The sequence below is a fragment of the Pezoporus flaviventris genome, unplaced genomic scaffold (assembly GCF_033815535.1).
Source record: "Pezoporus flaviventris isolate CSIRO_AGI_PZ_B2104156 unplaced genomic scaffold, CSIRO_AGI_Pfla_v1 ptg000013l, whole genome shotgun sequence".
NCBI classification, from domain to species: Eukaryota; Metazoa; Chordata; class Aves; order Psittaciformes; family Psittacidae; genus Pezoporus; species Pezoporus flaviventris.
Window position 1 is genome coordinate 3,614,786 of NW_026892561.1, and position 16,501 is coordinate 3,631,286.

The following is a 16,501-nucleotide window of genomic DNA, read 5'->3' on the forward strand; positions in this document are numbered from 1 at the left end:
ATGTATGATGAAAATTAGAATAAGTGTGAGGTAATGTAACACTCTTCTGTTGTCAAGGACAAACAAAAGATTAAAATCTGTGTTGAGATGATGCTCTGAGTGCTGTTCTGATACCTCCCACAGTGGCTCCAATAGGCATCCCTCAGGGTCCCTATTTATAGTGTAGCTGGTTTGAAAGGATGTCCTTATAGACACATACATCGTGTTCCAGTAACTTTCCATTGCAGTCAGAGTGTAAATTTGAAACAGAATTTTCCCCAGCACACAGGGGATGTCTCACTGTACATATTTACTAGTAGGCAGATCTCATGCTTAATACTTTTGCATATTTATATTATAGAATCATGATAGAATAGTTAGGGTCAGAAAGGACCTTAAGATCATCAAGTTCCAACCCCCCTGCCATGGTCAGGGACACCCCACACTAAACCATCTCACCCAGGGCTCTGTCCAGCCTGGCCTTGAACAACACCAGGGATGGAGCATTCACAACTTCCCTGGGCACCCCATTCCAATGCCTCACCACCCTTACAGTAAAGAACTTCTTCCTTATATATATTCATGCTGTTGATCTCATGGAACCAGTTCTAGAATGGGCTGCTGAATGCTGTGGCCTCAGGAGCTTGGATCCTTAAAGCTGGTTATCCATCATGCTCTCACTGAATATAAATACACTGTATACTTGATTGCTTTAGTTCTTCCCAAAGGGAACAGAATATTCTTTTTCATCATATTTTTCCACTTGTAGTAGTGGGCCAGAATCATTGCAAAGCTCCTTTTGTTCTTGGCATGCTTAAAAACTTCCTTTTGCTCTGTCATCTTTTGTCCTGCTAGTTGCAGATTTTATTTCTTTTCTTGATATCTAGAACTTGCTTCTGCAGTGAATAACAACAAACATGGATAGGCTGCACAATGGTGATATGCGCTATTGGCCTTGCCTTTCAAAACTGTGGGGTTTTGTTTCTGGATTGCTGTTTAGCAGCACTTGGATGGTGGTGATAAGTTGTCTCACATTCTCTTACATTAACCATGCAGTACATCCCAAGTTGCTGCTCTGTCATCAGACGTTTTTCAGGCTAACTTTGTAGAATCCTGTTAGATATGTGTATTTTTGTCTTTGATCACTGTGTAAGCAGTGTATGTCAGTGCATTTTGGGATTTTGGTGAGTGAGCAATTTCTAGTTGATATTGCAGAAGTTAAGCTAGCAAAACACAGCTTTGTTTCTTGTCCAGTACTTTGTCCTCCTCACCTCTGTTTTCACAGGAGCATGGTCTGCTGCAGCTTCAAGAAGGAGCATCATCATACAGCTTTAGGTCGGTGCTGTGTACCATGCTGTTGCTTTGCTATCATACTTTCATGACCTTTGTGTTAGGTAAGATTGTTTATAATAACTCTTGGTTTTGATTAGTTCTTGTGGGACACAGGGGAAAAAAGTGATTCATGACCAGATTAAATGTAATTCATTTGTGGGTAATTTTACAATAGTGATTATTATATATTCACAATATATAACTCACAGTATATATTATAATTCACAATATATATTATAATTCACAATACTGAATTGAAGAGAATGTCTTAATCTTCAAGATGGAGGTTTGTTTCACATATAAGAAGGGAGACAATGGGGATAGCATAAGAAGTTGAGAACATTAAATCTGTCTTCAGTACTCAGGTACTTTATTGGGGAAGTTAAAATAATGGTTGTGAGTGATAACTTCCCAAATACTTTCTTCATGTTTATGTTGTCCCTAACTTTTCTGGGAGGTGATAGCTTCCCACTGAGATGTATCTCCCTGTTATCTCCTGCTAAAGCATTCTACAAAATGTGTTTGTCTATGCATAAGTGGATTTTCAAGTCATTAAACGCAGTGTTGTTCAGGTGTTCCTGCTTGTTGGCTTTAGTCAACTCCAACCTGTATTTATGCCTTACTTATTGAGAAAGGACTTACATGTTGGCCAGATGAGGATGGCTAATCGGTACCTTGCATTCTTGTTTTGTTGTTGTTTTCCTTACTATTTATTATCACTTGCATTTTTATGCATTCTAGGGACAGGAAAAGGAAATGTAGAGGAGGCAGAAAGACTACTCAAGCCTTACTTGGCACGCTATCCAAAGGTAAAATGAATCATTATTTAATTTGGTGTGACTGTTCAATGTTTTTTTGCCAAACAACAAAGATCTAGACTGTGTGGTCAGATTGAAAACTGTTGTAGAATACTTGTATTTTTATTATTATTTATTACAGGGAGCCATATTCCTGTTTTTTGCAGGCAGGATAGAAACACTAAAGGGTAATATTGATGCGGTAAGTAATCTTTTTGCTCTTGGGAAAGTAAGTTTCAAAAGCTTTAGAAAAACTCCTCCAGGAACAGTGTTTCCTTTTTGGCTAATGCTTCCTGTAGCTTTTGCCTATGGATAGTTTATAGACTATGAATTACAGCTATTTTGAGTGCCTTGTTTGACCAGCTGGTTTTGCTACCCTTCTCAGTTTCAAGTGATAATATAGTCCACCAGTATTAATGGCACAGTTTTCTCACTGTCTTTCCTATTCTGAATCGAGTTGTGCCATTAATAATATCCAGTGGTAATCGTTTGCCTTCAGTCTGATTTGGAGAGTCATACAAGACTTGAAAGAATTAAGGAGATGAAGAAGGTATGTCCAGAAAATTCTGAGAGTATTAGCTGGTATGCAGTGTGGTAGCTCCCTTGGAATCTTTGGAGCTGCAGCAATAAACGTCAGCTGAGAATCTGTCCTCTGCCTTTAGTTTCCTAATTTCCCTAGACACGAACATTCATTTTGCCTGTGCTTAAAACTTAATACAACTTCCAGGAAAGGGGAGGTTTGTGCCAGGGATAGACTTGCTAACACCAGAACGGCTGTAGATGCATGAATCTCTTGTGTGAACCCAACAGATGTGATTTTGGGGAATACTGGATTTTTACTAATTTGGAAGTTGCAAGAGCCATGCTGGCAGATCGTGGTGCCCCAATGTCTATTACAGCATTGGTGTATGTGCATTTACACATGATTAAAGCAGCGTTTGGAAATCTCTGTGTTCAGGCAGTTAACAGGTATGAAGAATGTTGTGAGGCTCAGCAATACTGGAAGCAGTTTCATCACATGTGTTACTGGGAGCTCATGTGGTGCTTCACCTACAAGCGCCAGTGGAAGATGGCTTTCTTCTATGCGGACCTGCTGAGCAAAGAAAACACTTGGTCAAAGGTAAGTTAAACAAAACAGGAGAATGGAAGGCCCTGTGGTATCTATTAACTTTCAATCAGATTAAGTTTTTGTAGCTTTCAAGCTTTTATAGCCTTGAAGGTAAAGATTGTAAAACAAAGCCTGATCTGCTGTGGCTTTACTGAACAATGTGAATTGCAACCATTCAAATCTGACCAGATTGTGGGCAGACAGAAATCTTTTGGGTGTGACTTGTAGATGAAGAACAGCTTGTTAAAGGTGTTCTGCTGTGTACTGACTGTGTCATCAGCACATTGCAATTAGTGGCACAAGTTGCCATTTCTTTCAGTGCATTATGGAAATAAGCTCTTTTGGTGATGAGCAAGAGTAGCCATGATGGTGCCTCCAGGATAATAAATGTAATTAGAAGAGGCGCCTTGCCTTGTGTGTCTGAAAGAGAGAAGCTCTTCCATCCAGAACCTTCCATCCTCCTTTTGTCTTCCCCTGAGCCCCAGGGAAATCTGTCAGAAGGGATTAAGTCTGGCTGGGGGTGTAGGTGGTTCATTGGTTGGTTGTTTCTTCTTAATGTGGTCAGGCTATGTGTATAGGGAGGGTATCTCTACTTTTCTACCATGCATTGTATGTATTGGTCAAGCGGAATCAAAGCCAACGTAAGGTCCAAGCAGACAGGTGAGATCAAGTCTCTCAGTACTCCCACTTAGGTGAAAACTGCAGTATGGACTCCCTGTGCCCCTGGGGACTCCAACAGCACATTCAGCTGGGTGCATTATTCTGAATAGCTCCCACAGAACTCCCACAGGCAGAGGTGCACCACCTGGCTTAAAAGCATTAACATCCTGTGGGATTAATATTAGCATGTGTCCTTTTAAATTGTGTGTAAAGTTTTAGATTGCGTTGCAAGGGCTTTAGAGAAGATGCTTTCTATTCATATATAATCTACAGTGCAATGTGATAGTAGCAAACTAGTAACTACATGAGCTAAATGAAAGATGGTCTTGTACATGCACTGTTAGATTCCAGTGTAAATAAATAATCACATCTTAGAATATTCCAGAAAACTCCTGAATTTTGCGGTTATTGTATACTCCTTAAACAGTAATCAAGAACTCTCCAACTGTTATTCTCTACTGTTGTGAGAGTTGTAACATTCTCTGCTGCTTTGTTTTCCTTCAGTGTTTCCTTTGTTGCTGAATGTATGATTGTTCAGGAATCCCTATGAAGTCAGTACTTTTCATAACTAATGAAATCATGAAACCCTTCATGGAATCATTCTATGAACGTTGCACTTGACATCCCTGGCCAAACTGAATTCTCTCAGGCCTTTAGCTTTCCTAACCTGATCCCTGGCTGCTTGGACAATTTCTCTGTATTCATCCCAAATTACAGGTCCTTGCTTCCACCCTCTTTAGGCTTCCTTTTTGTGCTGGAGTTTGTTCAGGAGCTCCTTGTTCACTCACAAAGGCCTCCTCACATTTTTGCCTAACTTCTTCTTCGTTGGGATGCATCATTCCTGAGCTTGGAGGAGGTGATCCTTGAGTATTAGCAGCTTTCATGGGCCCCTCTTACCTTTTCACCAGCATGATATTTGTTCTTGGAATGTGGACGTAAACTATAAGCTGATACAAAGTAAACAGAGATGTCCATGGTAAAAACCAACAGCCCTGTACTCCATTTCCTAAAATACTTATCTCCTGCTTAAAATTTGGTGAGATCCCATCTGTGAGCAGAAGCAGCAATTTCTTCCTCTTTGTTGCTGTTTTATGCTTTATATCAATAATGGTGATGCTGTAAATTCACTTTTCTGTATATTCTTGGTTGCATTTGCAGGCTACTTACATTTACATGAAAGCTGCTTATCTCAGTATGTTTGGACCAGATGACTGCAGCCCTTTTGGAGACAGCGAAGTTGAATTATTTAGGTAAAATTTGCTAACTCCCAGTTACGAAAGTTTCCTATCCCTTCATGTCACAGCGTTGGAGCAAGAGAGGCAAGATTATTCATTGTGTAGTCTGGAAGATCTGCCAAATAGCATTGGACTGTTAAGAAATTGCAACATTAAACATTCCCTTAGACTGAAGTGGACCCTGAGCTTTCTCCTCGCCTGGAAATGCTTTAGTGATAGAAATCAGGTCTGTCAGCCATACAGTGGCTGCTGCTGTTGCAAGTAATATTCACATTCTTTCTCAGTTGTTTCCTTTAATCAACATTACATGTAAGATATGAAAGCTTTCAGTGGATTATTCTACAAGATGTGTGCCTTCTTCATGGAGACAGCAGTAGAACTTGATTCTTGGGGTTTTGAGTCTGAAAAGAATATGAAGGAGTTAAATGCGCAAGTGAACATAAGCATTATTAACACAGTGAGTTAACCTGCTTGTAATTTAAGATCAAAATTGCCTAAATCTTGCTGGGGTAAAGAAAATTGATTATTTTGGGGTTTGCAATTTTTCTATATAAATATTACCTTTTTTTTTGTGGCTGGTAATGATATTTCTTTCAGGTTTTCCATATATATTCATTACAAGCAGATTTCATTGGATTCTGGCACCGTTACAAAGTGAATAGGTGTGATATTTGGGATTATGAGAGGAACACTGACAAAAGCTAGCTTGCCTCTTCCTTAGTCTATGGGGAGAGATGGGCCTTTTATTAGTTAGGTGGACCATATAATTTATTCTTTGGGTGGGGAAGAGTCCCTCTTCTTCCTGCTTGATTAAAGAGGAAGCCTAGAGATATTCGTGCCCTGCATAAAGACAGCTTTTGTGAATATGTATTGCTCAGCTTCCCCAGAGGTAGCAGTACTTCAGTCTTCAGGAGCTTTTTTAATGTCTTTTGATTTGATTTTTTTGTTTAAGTTTGAAGATTTTTTTCCCCAAAGGTTCTCAGGAAAAATTCCTTACGTTTTCCTTTAAACTTTTAGGATTGTTCCCAGTTTGAAACTGAAAATTGCAGGGAAATCTCTGCCTACAGAAAAGTTTGCCATTCGGAAAGCTCGACGATATCTTTCTCCAAACCCCATTCCTCTGCCCGTTCCACCTTTGGTAAGTTAGAACTGTATCCCCCACCCCAGCCTTATTAACATCTTTTTAATTTATGGAAATAAACCCAAGATAATTAGAATAGTATCTTTCCATGTTTCTAAGGTAAAACCTCTGCAGGAGACTGGAATGTTCCCAAAGCAAAGCCAAATGAATGCGAGGAATGCTGTAAAACTGGGGCATGCACCAGCCACAGGGAACTAATCCAGTTGTTTGTGACACGTAAATGTGTTGCATGTGTAACTCATTATTCCAGCCATAGACTAGCATGTTCCTAGCAGCTTTCTTTTGATTCCCTTTTGAGGAACTTTGCCCTGGGTCTCTTCTGTCACGTGTCATTTACTGAGGCTTGCTAAAAGAAGACTTTAAGGTACAAGTTACAGGGGGAGGAGGGGGAATCAAGGAAACAATGCACGAATTGGGAACTGCATATAAGCATCAATTTAATGTGTCCCTGAATGTTTGCAGTTCGGTGCTTTGCAGAGCAACTCACGGGTGCCAGGATGAAACAACCAGATCCTTTAGCCACTTTTAACAGTATGCAGTGGTTTTCTGCCTTTCTTCTTTCCCTATTTTTTGTCTATAATGCTGGCCACATACCCGTGACCGGATGAGAACAGCTGCATTAAGGAACCCATTGCTTCACTTATAATGACTTAAAAAACCTGCCTGCAAAGAACACGTAAAAGAACACAAAAGGAGGTTTGCCAAGTGCAGTGGTGTTAACATTGCAGTGCTTTGAGATGTTGTGTTTGAGAAACAGATGGGTGATTAGTAAATAGTCCTAAAGAAAGCGCCTCAACAAGAAGAGTCTCTTGGAGACATCAATGAGTAGTCATTTCTCAGCCCACCAGCTGGGAATGTGACAGGGTGCTGCTTGAAGAAATAGAGTTGTTACTGCATAGCGTGGGTATTCACTAGGGGCCACTTCTCACCAAGTCTTGAGGCTGCAAGGAGAGAAATAATTAGGTTACCTTGATTTGCCTTTCAGGTTTCAGAGATTGCAGAGTCAAAAGTGTACACACCAGGGGTTTGGCTGGGCTATTCCAATGGGATTTTAGCAGAACAGGTGCCTGTACTAAACTCTCTTTGGAGCAGCTGGGCACTGCGTCCTTTGCTTCTGCTGCAGTTGCATTTCTGAGGCAGCAGATGCCGCAGCTGAACAGTTAAAAGCGCTCTGAAGATGTGGCATTGGGTGCAGAATCTCATCTCTAGCGTTTTTCTTTTCACTGTGAAAGGACTTGCTGAGAGGAGCAAGTCCTCAAGCAAGTCTTAGCGCAGAGATTTAGCCTGCAGTAAACGTAGGTTGAATGCTCCCATTTCAAAACCATGTTAACAAGTCTGCACTAGATAAAGTAGGTTCAGCACAGGTTTTCCAATTGATAGAGACCAGATGGTGAAAGCAACAGTGACTGGGGTTAACATGCTGTTTCATTCTGTTCTAGTCTGTCAGCTATTGGTACTGCAGTTCCAGAGCTCAGTTATTCTGTGCAGAAATTTTATTGGAAGGCTTTAAATGATCAAATACAGATGAGGTTGTATAAATAAATAGAATAAATATCTTGTCCTGAGGAGCAGTCTGTTTCTGTCTTTTAACTCTGTGATTGCTAGTGGCAATGAGCACATTTGGTCTGGTGATGTAATCTAAGAGAGAACCCCAGTAACAAATAGGAATTAAACCTATTTGTTAAAACCTAAGTTTTTAATACCATTTACCCTAAGAACAGATGAATAAGAAAGGAGTTACTTTCTATGGGAACATCAAACAAATCTGAGGAATTTAAGGGATTTACAGTTCAGCTCTAAAATTCTGTTGGTTTCTTTGGAGCTCGGCTTAAAGGTTAGAGGGGTGGTTTTCTTTTTGTTCTGTTTTGCTTTGTTGTTCTGAGGTTTCAGATATTTTCTATGGAAGCAATACATTGTAGTTAGTTATTACTGCTCTGGTTAGGATGCAACTGAAAACCAAGAGGAGAGCTTTATCAAGGGACAGTTAGCTGTGTGCCATGAATGTTTTAAGGTACTTGTCTTCATAAGTGACATTGTGTTTGTAGTCTGTTCAAGCAATCCTTCTTGCACTGTGTGTAGGAAATTGTTCTGTAGTTGTCTTCCAGGGCTGATTTGTTCTGAAATCCAATGTAATAAGTTTTCAGTTGCAACGAAAATGTGTTTTGACAAACTAACCCTTTATTTAAGGAATCTCTAACTTTTTCTTCATACAGGGATAAAGTAAAGTATTTGATAACTGCATTTATCCAGTACTGTAACTAATGATGCTGTCATTTCTCCCTGTCCCTAGGAAATGATGTATATCTGGAATGGCTATGCTGTAATTGGAAAATGTCCCAACTTAACAGAAGGCATGTTAGGGACTCTAATTGAAGCAGAAGAAGCATTGGCAAGAAGTTCAGGTAATCAGTGGTAGGGTTTAAGCATTTGTAAAGGGTATTTCAGAGTGCAATAGCTAAAGATATTATCTGTAAATAGAGACACACTCAGTAGTAGTTAATTTGATCGTAGGAGGAACATAGGTGATGAAACCATAAACTGTTTATGCAGATAGTAATAATTTTCCTTTTTAATGCAGCAATAACTTACAACAGTAGCAAGTGATTTTCCATCCATTAGGAATAGTTTGACATGTGTAAAAGGACTGTTTATTTTGCTAGATCGAAACAGTGTATGCGTCGAGGTGATTACAATCATGAAGCTTTGTTATCCTTAGATACTGTATTGTTATTATACAGTTATCAAGGATAAATAGGAGATCAGTTGGTCTTCTGTTTTAAAAGTGCTGTTGATTTATGATATGACCTTGGGCTGAGTGGTATTTGTGTATCAACAGTATGCTATAGAAACCTGGCACATCAGGGTTGAGCTTCCTTTGCGCTGTGAATGAGTGTAAGATGGTATTGAACTGGAACAGGCTCTGCTACCACATCTTGTGTCAGTCTGTTAATTAGGCTTCCATGAGAAAGTTGAATTGATGCTTATTTCTTGCCAGTCTTTCCCAACTCCTGTGGGAAAGCAAGCAGTCTGCACAGCTTTCCTCACAAAGTTTTCCCTTGCTAAATATTTGATCTTATTATTCTATACTACCTTCTTGCAAAAGGATGAAGCCCCTGTTGACAAAGGAGTGCGGTCTAAATCACTGCGTTGCAGTCCTTTTCTAGGACCTTTGTCTTCCTGTACACATTGCGTTACACAGTATTTTAAAGGGTTGCTGGAAAGACCAGCTAAAGCTATCTCCTTGTTAATTAATTGAAGAAGAGTATTTTCAGTGGGAGGTGACATCTTAGAGGAAGGCTTTTTGACCCTTTCACCTTCTTTGTCACCCACTTTTTTACAGTATTTTGAGTAAGTGAATTATTCTCAGTTCCCTTTTTTCCGTAGTTGGTAAATTGGGGATAAGGCCAGGTTTTTGCAGGGGGTTGTAGAAGCTGATTCATGTTTTTGAAACTCTGTAATCAAAGTGGGATTGTTTTTAAACATGCCAACAGTTTAAAGTATTACCTGTTCCAAATTGTGACTTGCTGTTTCCTTGAGCTTTCTTGACAGTGTTTGGGGCTAAACTATTGCATTTTCAAGTATTTTCAAGTATTATGAATCTGAGGATGTGCTCCTAGTAGTGTTATATCATATAAGATGTAAAGGAAGCCTGTTCATGGAATTAATGTCTAGAAATACAATTATGCATATCAGATTCGCATCTAGGATAGGTCCCTAAATGTTTGCTTAAACAATCCAGGGCAGTTTATGTTGTAATAGAATAAACACATGCATGTGAATGTGTTCTTGAGACAGCTATCCAGAAGAGACAACTGATCTGCTTTTATTTTATTCGTATGAAATAATTCTTCTGTGGCCCTGAGTCTCTCACTGTGCACATAATGTATGTCAGCTTTTGCCCTCTTCCTTGTTCCTTCTAAGTTAGTTTGCTGCATAGTCTTTGGGCATCTTCCCTTGGGTTTGCTTTGGTGGCATACATATGTAGAGGTCTCTGTGGGACTTGTCAATAGAAGTGACTCCAATTGTGTGACCAAGGCCTCCAACTGCTTAGTCTAAAGGAAAACAGCTGCTTCATGCAGTGTGTGTCAGCATTTAATCAGCTGCAGTAACAGAGAAAGAACCAGGTAAGGTTTAAAGCAGTGAAAACTGGATGACGTTGGCTTGCACGAGATGCAGTATCACACATTTTGCAGAAATTCTTTTCAGTTTGTGTTTCATGACTTGGAAATGAGCAAGCAAGCTGGAGACTTTGCTTGTGAACTTCACAGCTGCCTGTACGGAACAGCTACAGGAAAGCCAGATGTGTTCTTTGAAAAGCACTATGCAAGAATATTCTGATGGAGAAAAGGCGTTGATAGTAATGACTTTGAACTAGGCACTGGTAAGGCTGGTAAGAATGACAATCAAAGTATAAACTCAAAAAGAGGTGAATGTTTCTGTTTAGCCATTAAAAGGCAGAGAATTGATAAAACACTTCCATATGAATAAGCCATGTGACTAGAAGTCAAGGAAAGAGAAGAGCTGTAGATACTAAAGGGCAATAGAGGCATAAGGTTAAGAGATTATAAATTGGATCTCAATATTTACAAAATGACCACCTTAAATTAGTTTTTAGGTGTCAGAACAATAAGATTGTGGGAAAAGAGTGGGATTCAGTGGGATTAGGGAGGGAAAAAACAGCCCAAGAATTGTTAGACAGAGTTTGTTCTATGTATGAAAAGCTTGATGCATGCTTGTGTCAACTAAATTGACCAGTTATTTCTTTCTGTCCCATGTTCCAATAAATGGATTGTTCTAACACCTACCTATGTAGAAGCTTCTATACAGGTAGGAAAGTCTTTGCTGCTCTAGAGTGTTTTAAAATGTACCATTTACTTCATGTTGCAGCTACAGAATTATTGGCAGATGACCAGTGTGTGATAAAACTGTTAAAGGGCTTGTGCTTCAAGCATTTGGGCAAGATCTCAGAAGCAGAAGACCATTTTAATTACATCTATTTACAGTAAGTTCTCATACCCAGCATACGGGAGGGCTCTTGAATTTCTCAGTAACGATTCATTTCAAGTAAGAGGAGATGCAACTGTGGGAGAACTAGAAAAGAAAGGACTGCAGCATCTTTCATATTTATTTTAGTTGTTTGGATATCAAGGAATCACAATTTTAATTGCCAGCATTTTTAGCCAAGTATGGAAGAAGGATTGCAGATCTGCTCTCTTTACTGAGATATTTTCTCCTCTATTGGGAGACTATAGGTGCATTAAATATTTGAGATAACACTTCCCTTTTTTACCCTCTTCCCCTTAGTAGTCATGAAGAAGCTGTATCCAGAAAGCCAGATGAAGTCTGCAGAGACAGGTGGCAGCATGATTATACTTAAAACCTCTATATATCAATAGCATCTCTTTTTGTCAGTTCACATGGACATTGTCATCCTTTCTAATAGTTCCCTGATAATGAAGGCAATATTATGTGATCCTGAGAAATAACGTACTGTGTAGGATGGTTATGCAAAATACACATTTAATTACCTGGAAGTTAGCTCTAGATAGAAAGCATGGCAAGTGTTGTAATAGGGATTGATTGCTTTCTGACCTTAGCTAATCTCTATGTACTTGTGTTTGGAGCTATTAAATGAGGGAAGCAATTTATCATTTCGAAATCGTGAGGCTATTTCTTTTCCAATGCAGTGAGAAGAAGATAAAATATGACCATTATCTAATTCCAAATGCCTTGCTGGAGCTGGCAATACTGTATCTAGACCAGGACAGAAGAGAAGAAGCGATAAAACTACTGGAAAGAGCAAAGTAAGCAAGTGAAAAGCCTGTGCTGATGTCTGATGGGTCAGTATGGTGTTTTACTGGTTAGTGGAAGGAGAAACATTTCATTAGTATCATGTAAACTCGTCGTTTCATTTTTCAATGGAAGCATGCATGCTTTGGACCTTTCTAGTGGTAGGCATTATCTGATCACTCAGTCCGTGACTTGCTTGTCCATTTTGACAAGAGTAAAAAAAACTTGATGCTACTAGGAACGTCAAAGGCTTCCCTAAGAAATAATCCATGTGTAACAAAATGTAATAATCTTTGTAGTCTATTTATTTATTCATAAAAGATGTATTAAATTACATCAAAGCTCTGTGTTATGGCTAAAACAGCATTACTCAAATTGATGGCTGGCATTGCTGTTTTCTTTCCTTGATGAAATACATTTAAGATAATGCTTCAGGTTGTGTTTAGTATCTTTGTCTTCTTTCATCTGCATCCGAAAGGCAACTGAAACACCTGCTTTCCTGGTTTGTGTGATTGATTTTTCTATTAGAGTGGGTGTACCAGGAGTGGTTGGACTTGATCATTTATGTTCTGCATTAGAAACTTAACAAAATATGGGGTTTGCCCTTTCTGAGCCTCTACTTCTCTGCTGAGCCAAAAATTTGGAGAGGGAAAGAGGAAGAAGAGAAGGGAATCCAAAGCAAACAAACCCTCACCTTCTTCAATCATTCTGCACCAGGGCAGTTCACCTCTGCCTGGAGCCTGAATGAGTCCAGATGTCTGCATCTCTCCAAGTGCAGGGTCACACCAGTCACTGCCGCAGGTGTGAGCAGCTACAAAACCGATGCCTGGCCCCACGTTTCAGGGAGGTCACATTGAGATTTTGTGTTGAGCTGTTGTCCAAGTCAATCCACTGTGCAAAACAGAGTGGGGAAATCGGCCTACCAAAGACTGTGCCAAAAGCCTGTCAGCACAGAAATTAAATTACTACAATTCTTAATCTCCCATGCTTGTGAGCCTGCTTCTCTGTGGACTCCTGGAAGATACTAAGAAGAGGAAAAATTACATTAGCAAAACGCAATGGAAAGTGTTCCAGTTGGTTTCACATTCCTCAAAGCCTGAGTCTCCTCCCATCCTCACTTCCTGTGTTTGAATCTCTCTTAAGAAGAGATCTAGAAACTAATGATGCAGAGCTTCTCGTTCCATCTGGTACTTGTGTCGCTTGCTGCTCATCCATTGCACTTCTCCTCTGACAACTGTGTGTGGCTCAAGCCACAGGCCCCTCACAGGAAGGTGTTTGGCTTAAAGAAAGCACCAGTAGACAACAGCACTTAAACATTTGTTACCCAGCATATGCAAAGCAAACACTCAGACTTGCTGTGCTCAAAGAACTCCTGGAAACTGTAATGATCTGCAGATAAAGAAGTAAACCACACCACCACGGACATCATCCCTATTTCAGTGTGCCATAAACAACAGCGCAGCCCTCACATCTCCACCTGTACCTGTTACACTGCATCAAAATGCTGAGGTTTTAAGAGCTTTCAGCTACAAATGCTCAGTGCCTTGGAAGCCACTAGAGGGAGAGCGCGTTGTCTGTGGTGGGTTTCAGGGCTGCAGAATTAGGTTTGCCATTAGCAGGAGTGCAGGCCAGCACTTGGCGTGTGCATGATGCTTGATTTGCTTGACCTAAATCCACGTTCTGCTGCTAGCTTGACTGTTTCAGCTCTGGGAGAAGGAGTGGAATGAGATGATAAACAGTTCTGGCTTGGTCGTGCATGGAAATATTTCTGTTTGTATAAATGCAAGCTACAAGCAGGAATATCAGCCTGCTGGTGAGAAATGCAGCATCTGAGTGACAAATTCTGCTTGCTTTAAAGAAAAAACTCCAGAGGGTTTCTCTCAGCATACAGCAGAGCCCAGTCACCTCCTTATGTCAGTCAGCCTCTTGGGTGTTGCATACATGAAATTATAAACTGGTGTAGGATGGGTGTGGAATTCCTTGTTTTCACAAAGAGACTGCTGTAGTGACAGATACCATGCTTCCATGCTTGATTTGAATTACAAATCCTGAACTGAAATGCTTTTAAGGTATGCAGGCTGTTCAATACTTCATGTGATGTTTCTGGGAAGATGACAAATACCTTCTAAAAGAAAATTAGCGTGGTCTAATCCTCTTTGGTATTTGGATTCTGTATCCATCCTGCAGGAGCTGACATGTTAATTCCTATTAAGGAGGATCTGCACTTTCTATGTGGTCCTAGGGGCAAGTTTTCTTTCTTTATATAAGCTTTTCCATGAAAATATAGAGTCTTTTAATGCTTCTGTAACTCTTTAGACCATGACATAGCTACTGGAAGCTGTGGGCAGGTGACAGTGCTGAGTCAGCCGCTAGATGTTTGTGAGGGAAGTCCTGCCACTCTTTCCCTGGGCTGGTGAATTGCTCCTTGGAAGCTGATACGGCATCTTGTGTGTGCCCACTTTCTCTTTCCAAGCTTCTAGGGCAGCAGATTGCCCTTATTTCCTGCACACATCGTTGATAACCATAGGATGGAGATAGGGTTTTTCCCCTGTTCTGGTTCAGGACAGCTTCTTTCTCTCTTTCTTTCTATTCCCCCTACTTCCCTTCTCTATTTCCTTGCAATGTGTGTGCTGAATTAAGATGAATCTTATTAATATGGTCTTTAAAACCCTGAAAATGTTTGTATTTAGATTTGTCAGTTATTCTTGGGGGGGGGGGGGGAGAAATCTAATTTCTGAATGTAAACTAAGCGGTTGTTATAGGTATTTACCAAGGACTCAGTATTTTGATTGAGTGGACCAGATTCAATTTCTTATTAAGCTATATTTCTCTGGTAATTGCCAGACAGTGGAACTACAAATAAAGAACAAAGAGCTGCATTGTTTGGCTAGGAACACATGCCTTGTATTTTAGAGTAGGCAACAAAGGAGCCTGTGAAGAACAGCTTTTCTGCTGTCTGCACTTGCTTTGCATAGAACAATCATAGACAGATACTTGAAAATGTTTTAAAAATATATATTCATGAGAGTGGATCTGCTTTTGTTTCAGACAAAACTACAAGAATTACTCCATGGAAACAAGAACACACTTCAGGATTCAAGCTGCCCTGCACCAAGCCAAATCCGCCCCGGAAAATGGAGTGCACTCGGGAGCCTCGGCAGTGTCGTAACTTTTTCTTCTTTGATGTCCTGTTCGTTGCAAACGTTGGTGCAGAAAATTCCTGACACTTTAGAATCATTTTTTTCCTTCTCCTTCAAGTCGGTGAGAAACCAAATCATTGAAAATCTTCAAGGTGATGCATAGAACATTAATCGAGCGTAATAACGTGGCAAAAAACCTTCCCAAACCAACCGTAACCCTGAAAAAGAGTGGTTTTCCAACAGCGGCTTCTTGAATACTTACGTCTGTGTAATTCATTTTTCAGTCATGTGTGCCTTTTTCGTGCATTCACAGCATTTACTAAGCAAGCTACCGTGTAAAGGGCAACGATTGGTCAAAAGCGAACAACCAAACGTTAAAGTTCACCGATTTAATCTGTTATCTATACAGGTTGGTTTGAATTTGCCCTGCTCACAGTTGAGAAGGAAGCATCACGTTTTCCAAGTACCTGCTTAGTTGAAATGGTGTAAGAAGATCTCGGTGTGCAAGGGACACAGCTCTGAATCCAGAGCATTTCTACTTGTGCGTGGAAAGCTCCTCTTTACCAGCTTTCACCAGTGGCGTTTTTGCTTCTGTAGGAAACTTGCGAGTGAAACAACGGTCTCCCTTTTGCAAGTGTCTTAACTTCCTCTTTAATTTGGTTTTCATGTCAAGTCCGCTTCTTGTAGCGGCTGAATGATTTACTGAGGATCCAGGGTGGGGGGGAAGGTGATGGCAGCATAGAACTGCATCACTTCTTTGACAAGGTAAAAAATGGGGGGTCCTTAGGAAGCCATCCTTTCAGCAGAAAGGAAGTGATGTGAGGTTTATATCGAGTTTTAAGCACAAGTCTTCAAAGGTCATTTAGGAAATGGCGATGTTGCCCTGGCTGTACAGCAACAGGAGTTACTGTGACAGCCAATCCCTTCGGAAAACGATTGTTCTGAGGTTTGCCCAACTTGAGCAGTCCGTGCTTAAAGAGATTGCACGGCCTTGTTTCCTGTGGTAAGAAGCTGGGGTTGGAGCAGGCTCCCTTGGCACAGTGCTCTGCCTTTCTTAAAGGAGAGCCCTTTATCTCTTTGCTTGTTATTAGTCTTTGGGGGGAATTTTTGTGTAAGGGGCTTTGGGAATAGAGCAGTGAGCTGGGTCTGCTTCCCAGTGCTGACTGCTGGAGAACAACTGCTTTTCTGCTAAACTGGTGAAGTCAGATGTAATAGGTAACATTTGACTCACATTTACTGTTCTCTGGGCTAGCTCCATGTTTGTATGCCTGCAGGTTTTGGGCGCTCACTTCTACCTCCCTTTTGAAAGAGCTTCTTCC

The 16,501-nt window shown here is 40.4% G+C and overlaps 1 protein-coding gene across 4 annotated transcripts in view; it reads left to right on the forward strand.

Annotated features, from left to right (window-relative positions):
* TTC39A (tetratricopeptide repeat domain 39A) overlaps window positions 1–15,690 on the forward strand; it is a 45,480-nt gene extending 29,790 nt beyond the window's left edge. For 2 of the 4 annotated variants that reach the window (XM_061451248.1, XM_061451247.1), the window contains exons 9-18: window positions 1,265–1,373; window positions 2,053–2,120; window positions 2,251–2,310; window positions 3,067–3,228; window positions 5,035–5,126; window positions 6,129–6,249; window positions 8,543–8,654; window positions 11,140–11,254; window positions 11,940–12,056; window positions 15,091–15,690. In XM_061451248.1, the coding sequence (XP_061307232.1) occupies window positions 1,265–1,373; window positions 2,053–2,120; window positions 2,251–2,310; window positions 3,067–3,228; window positions 5,035–5,126; window positions 6,129–6,249; window positions 8,543–8,654; window positions 11,140–11,254; window positions 11,940–12,056; window positions 15,091–15,211 (1,077 nt within the window). In that variant the 3' untranslated portion in view covers window positions 15,212–15,690. Of the gene's footprint in view, window positions 1–1,264; window positions 1,374–2,052; window positions 2,121–2,250; window positions 2,311–3,066; window positions 3,229–5,034; window positions 5,127–6,128; window positions 6,250–8,542; window positions 8,655–11,139; window positions 11,255–11,939; window positions 12,057–15,090 lie in introns of those variants that run through there. The other 2 variants (XM_061451249.1, XM_061451250.1) reach the window with 2 other exon arrangements.
* The last annotated feature ends 811 nt before the right edge of the window (window positions 15,691–16,501 follow it).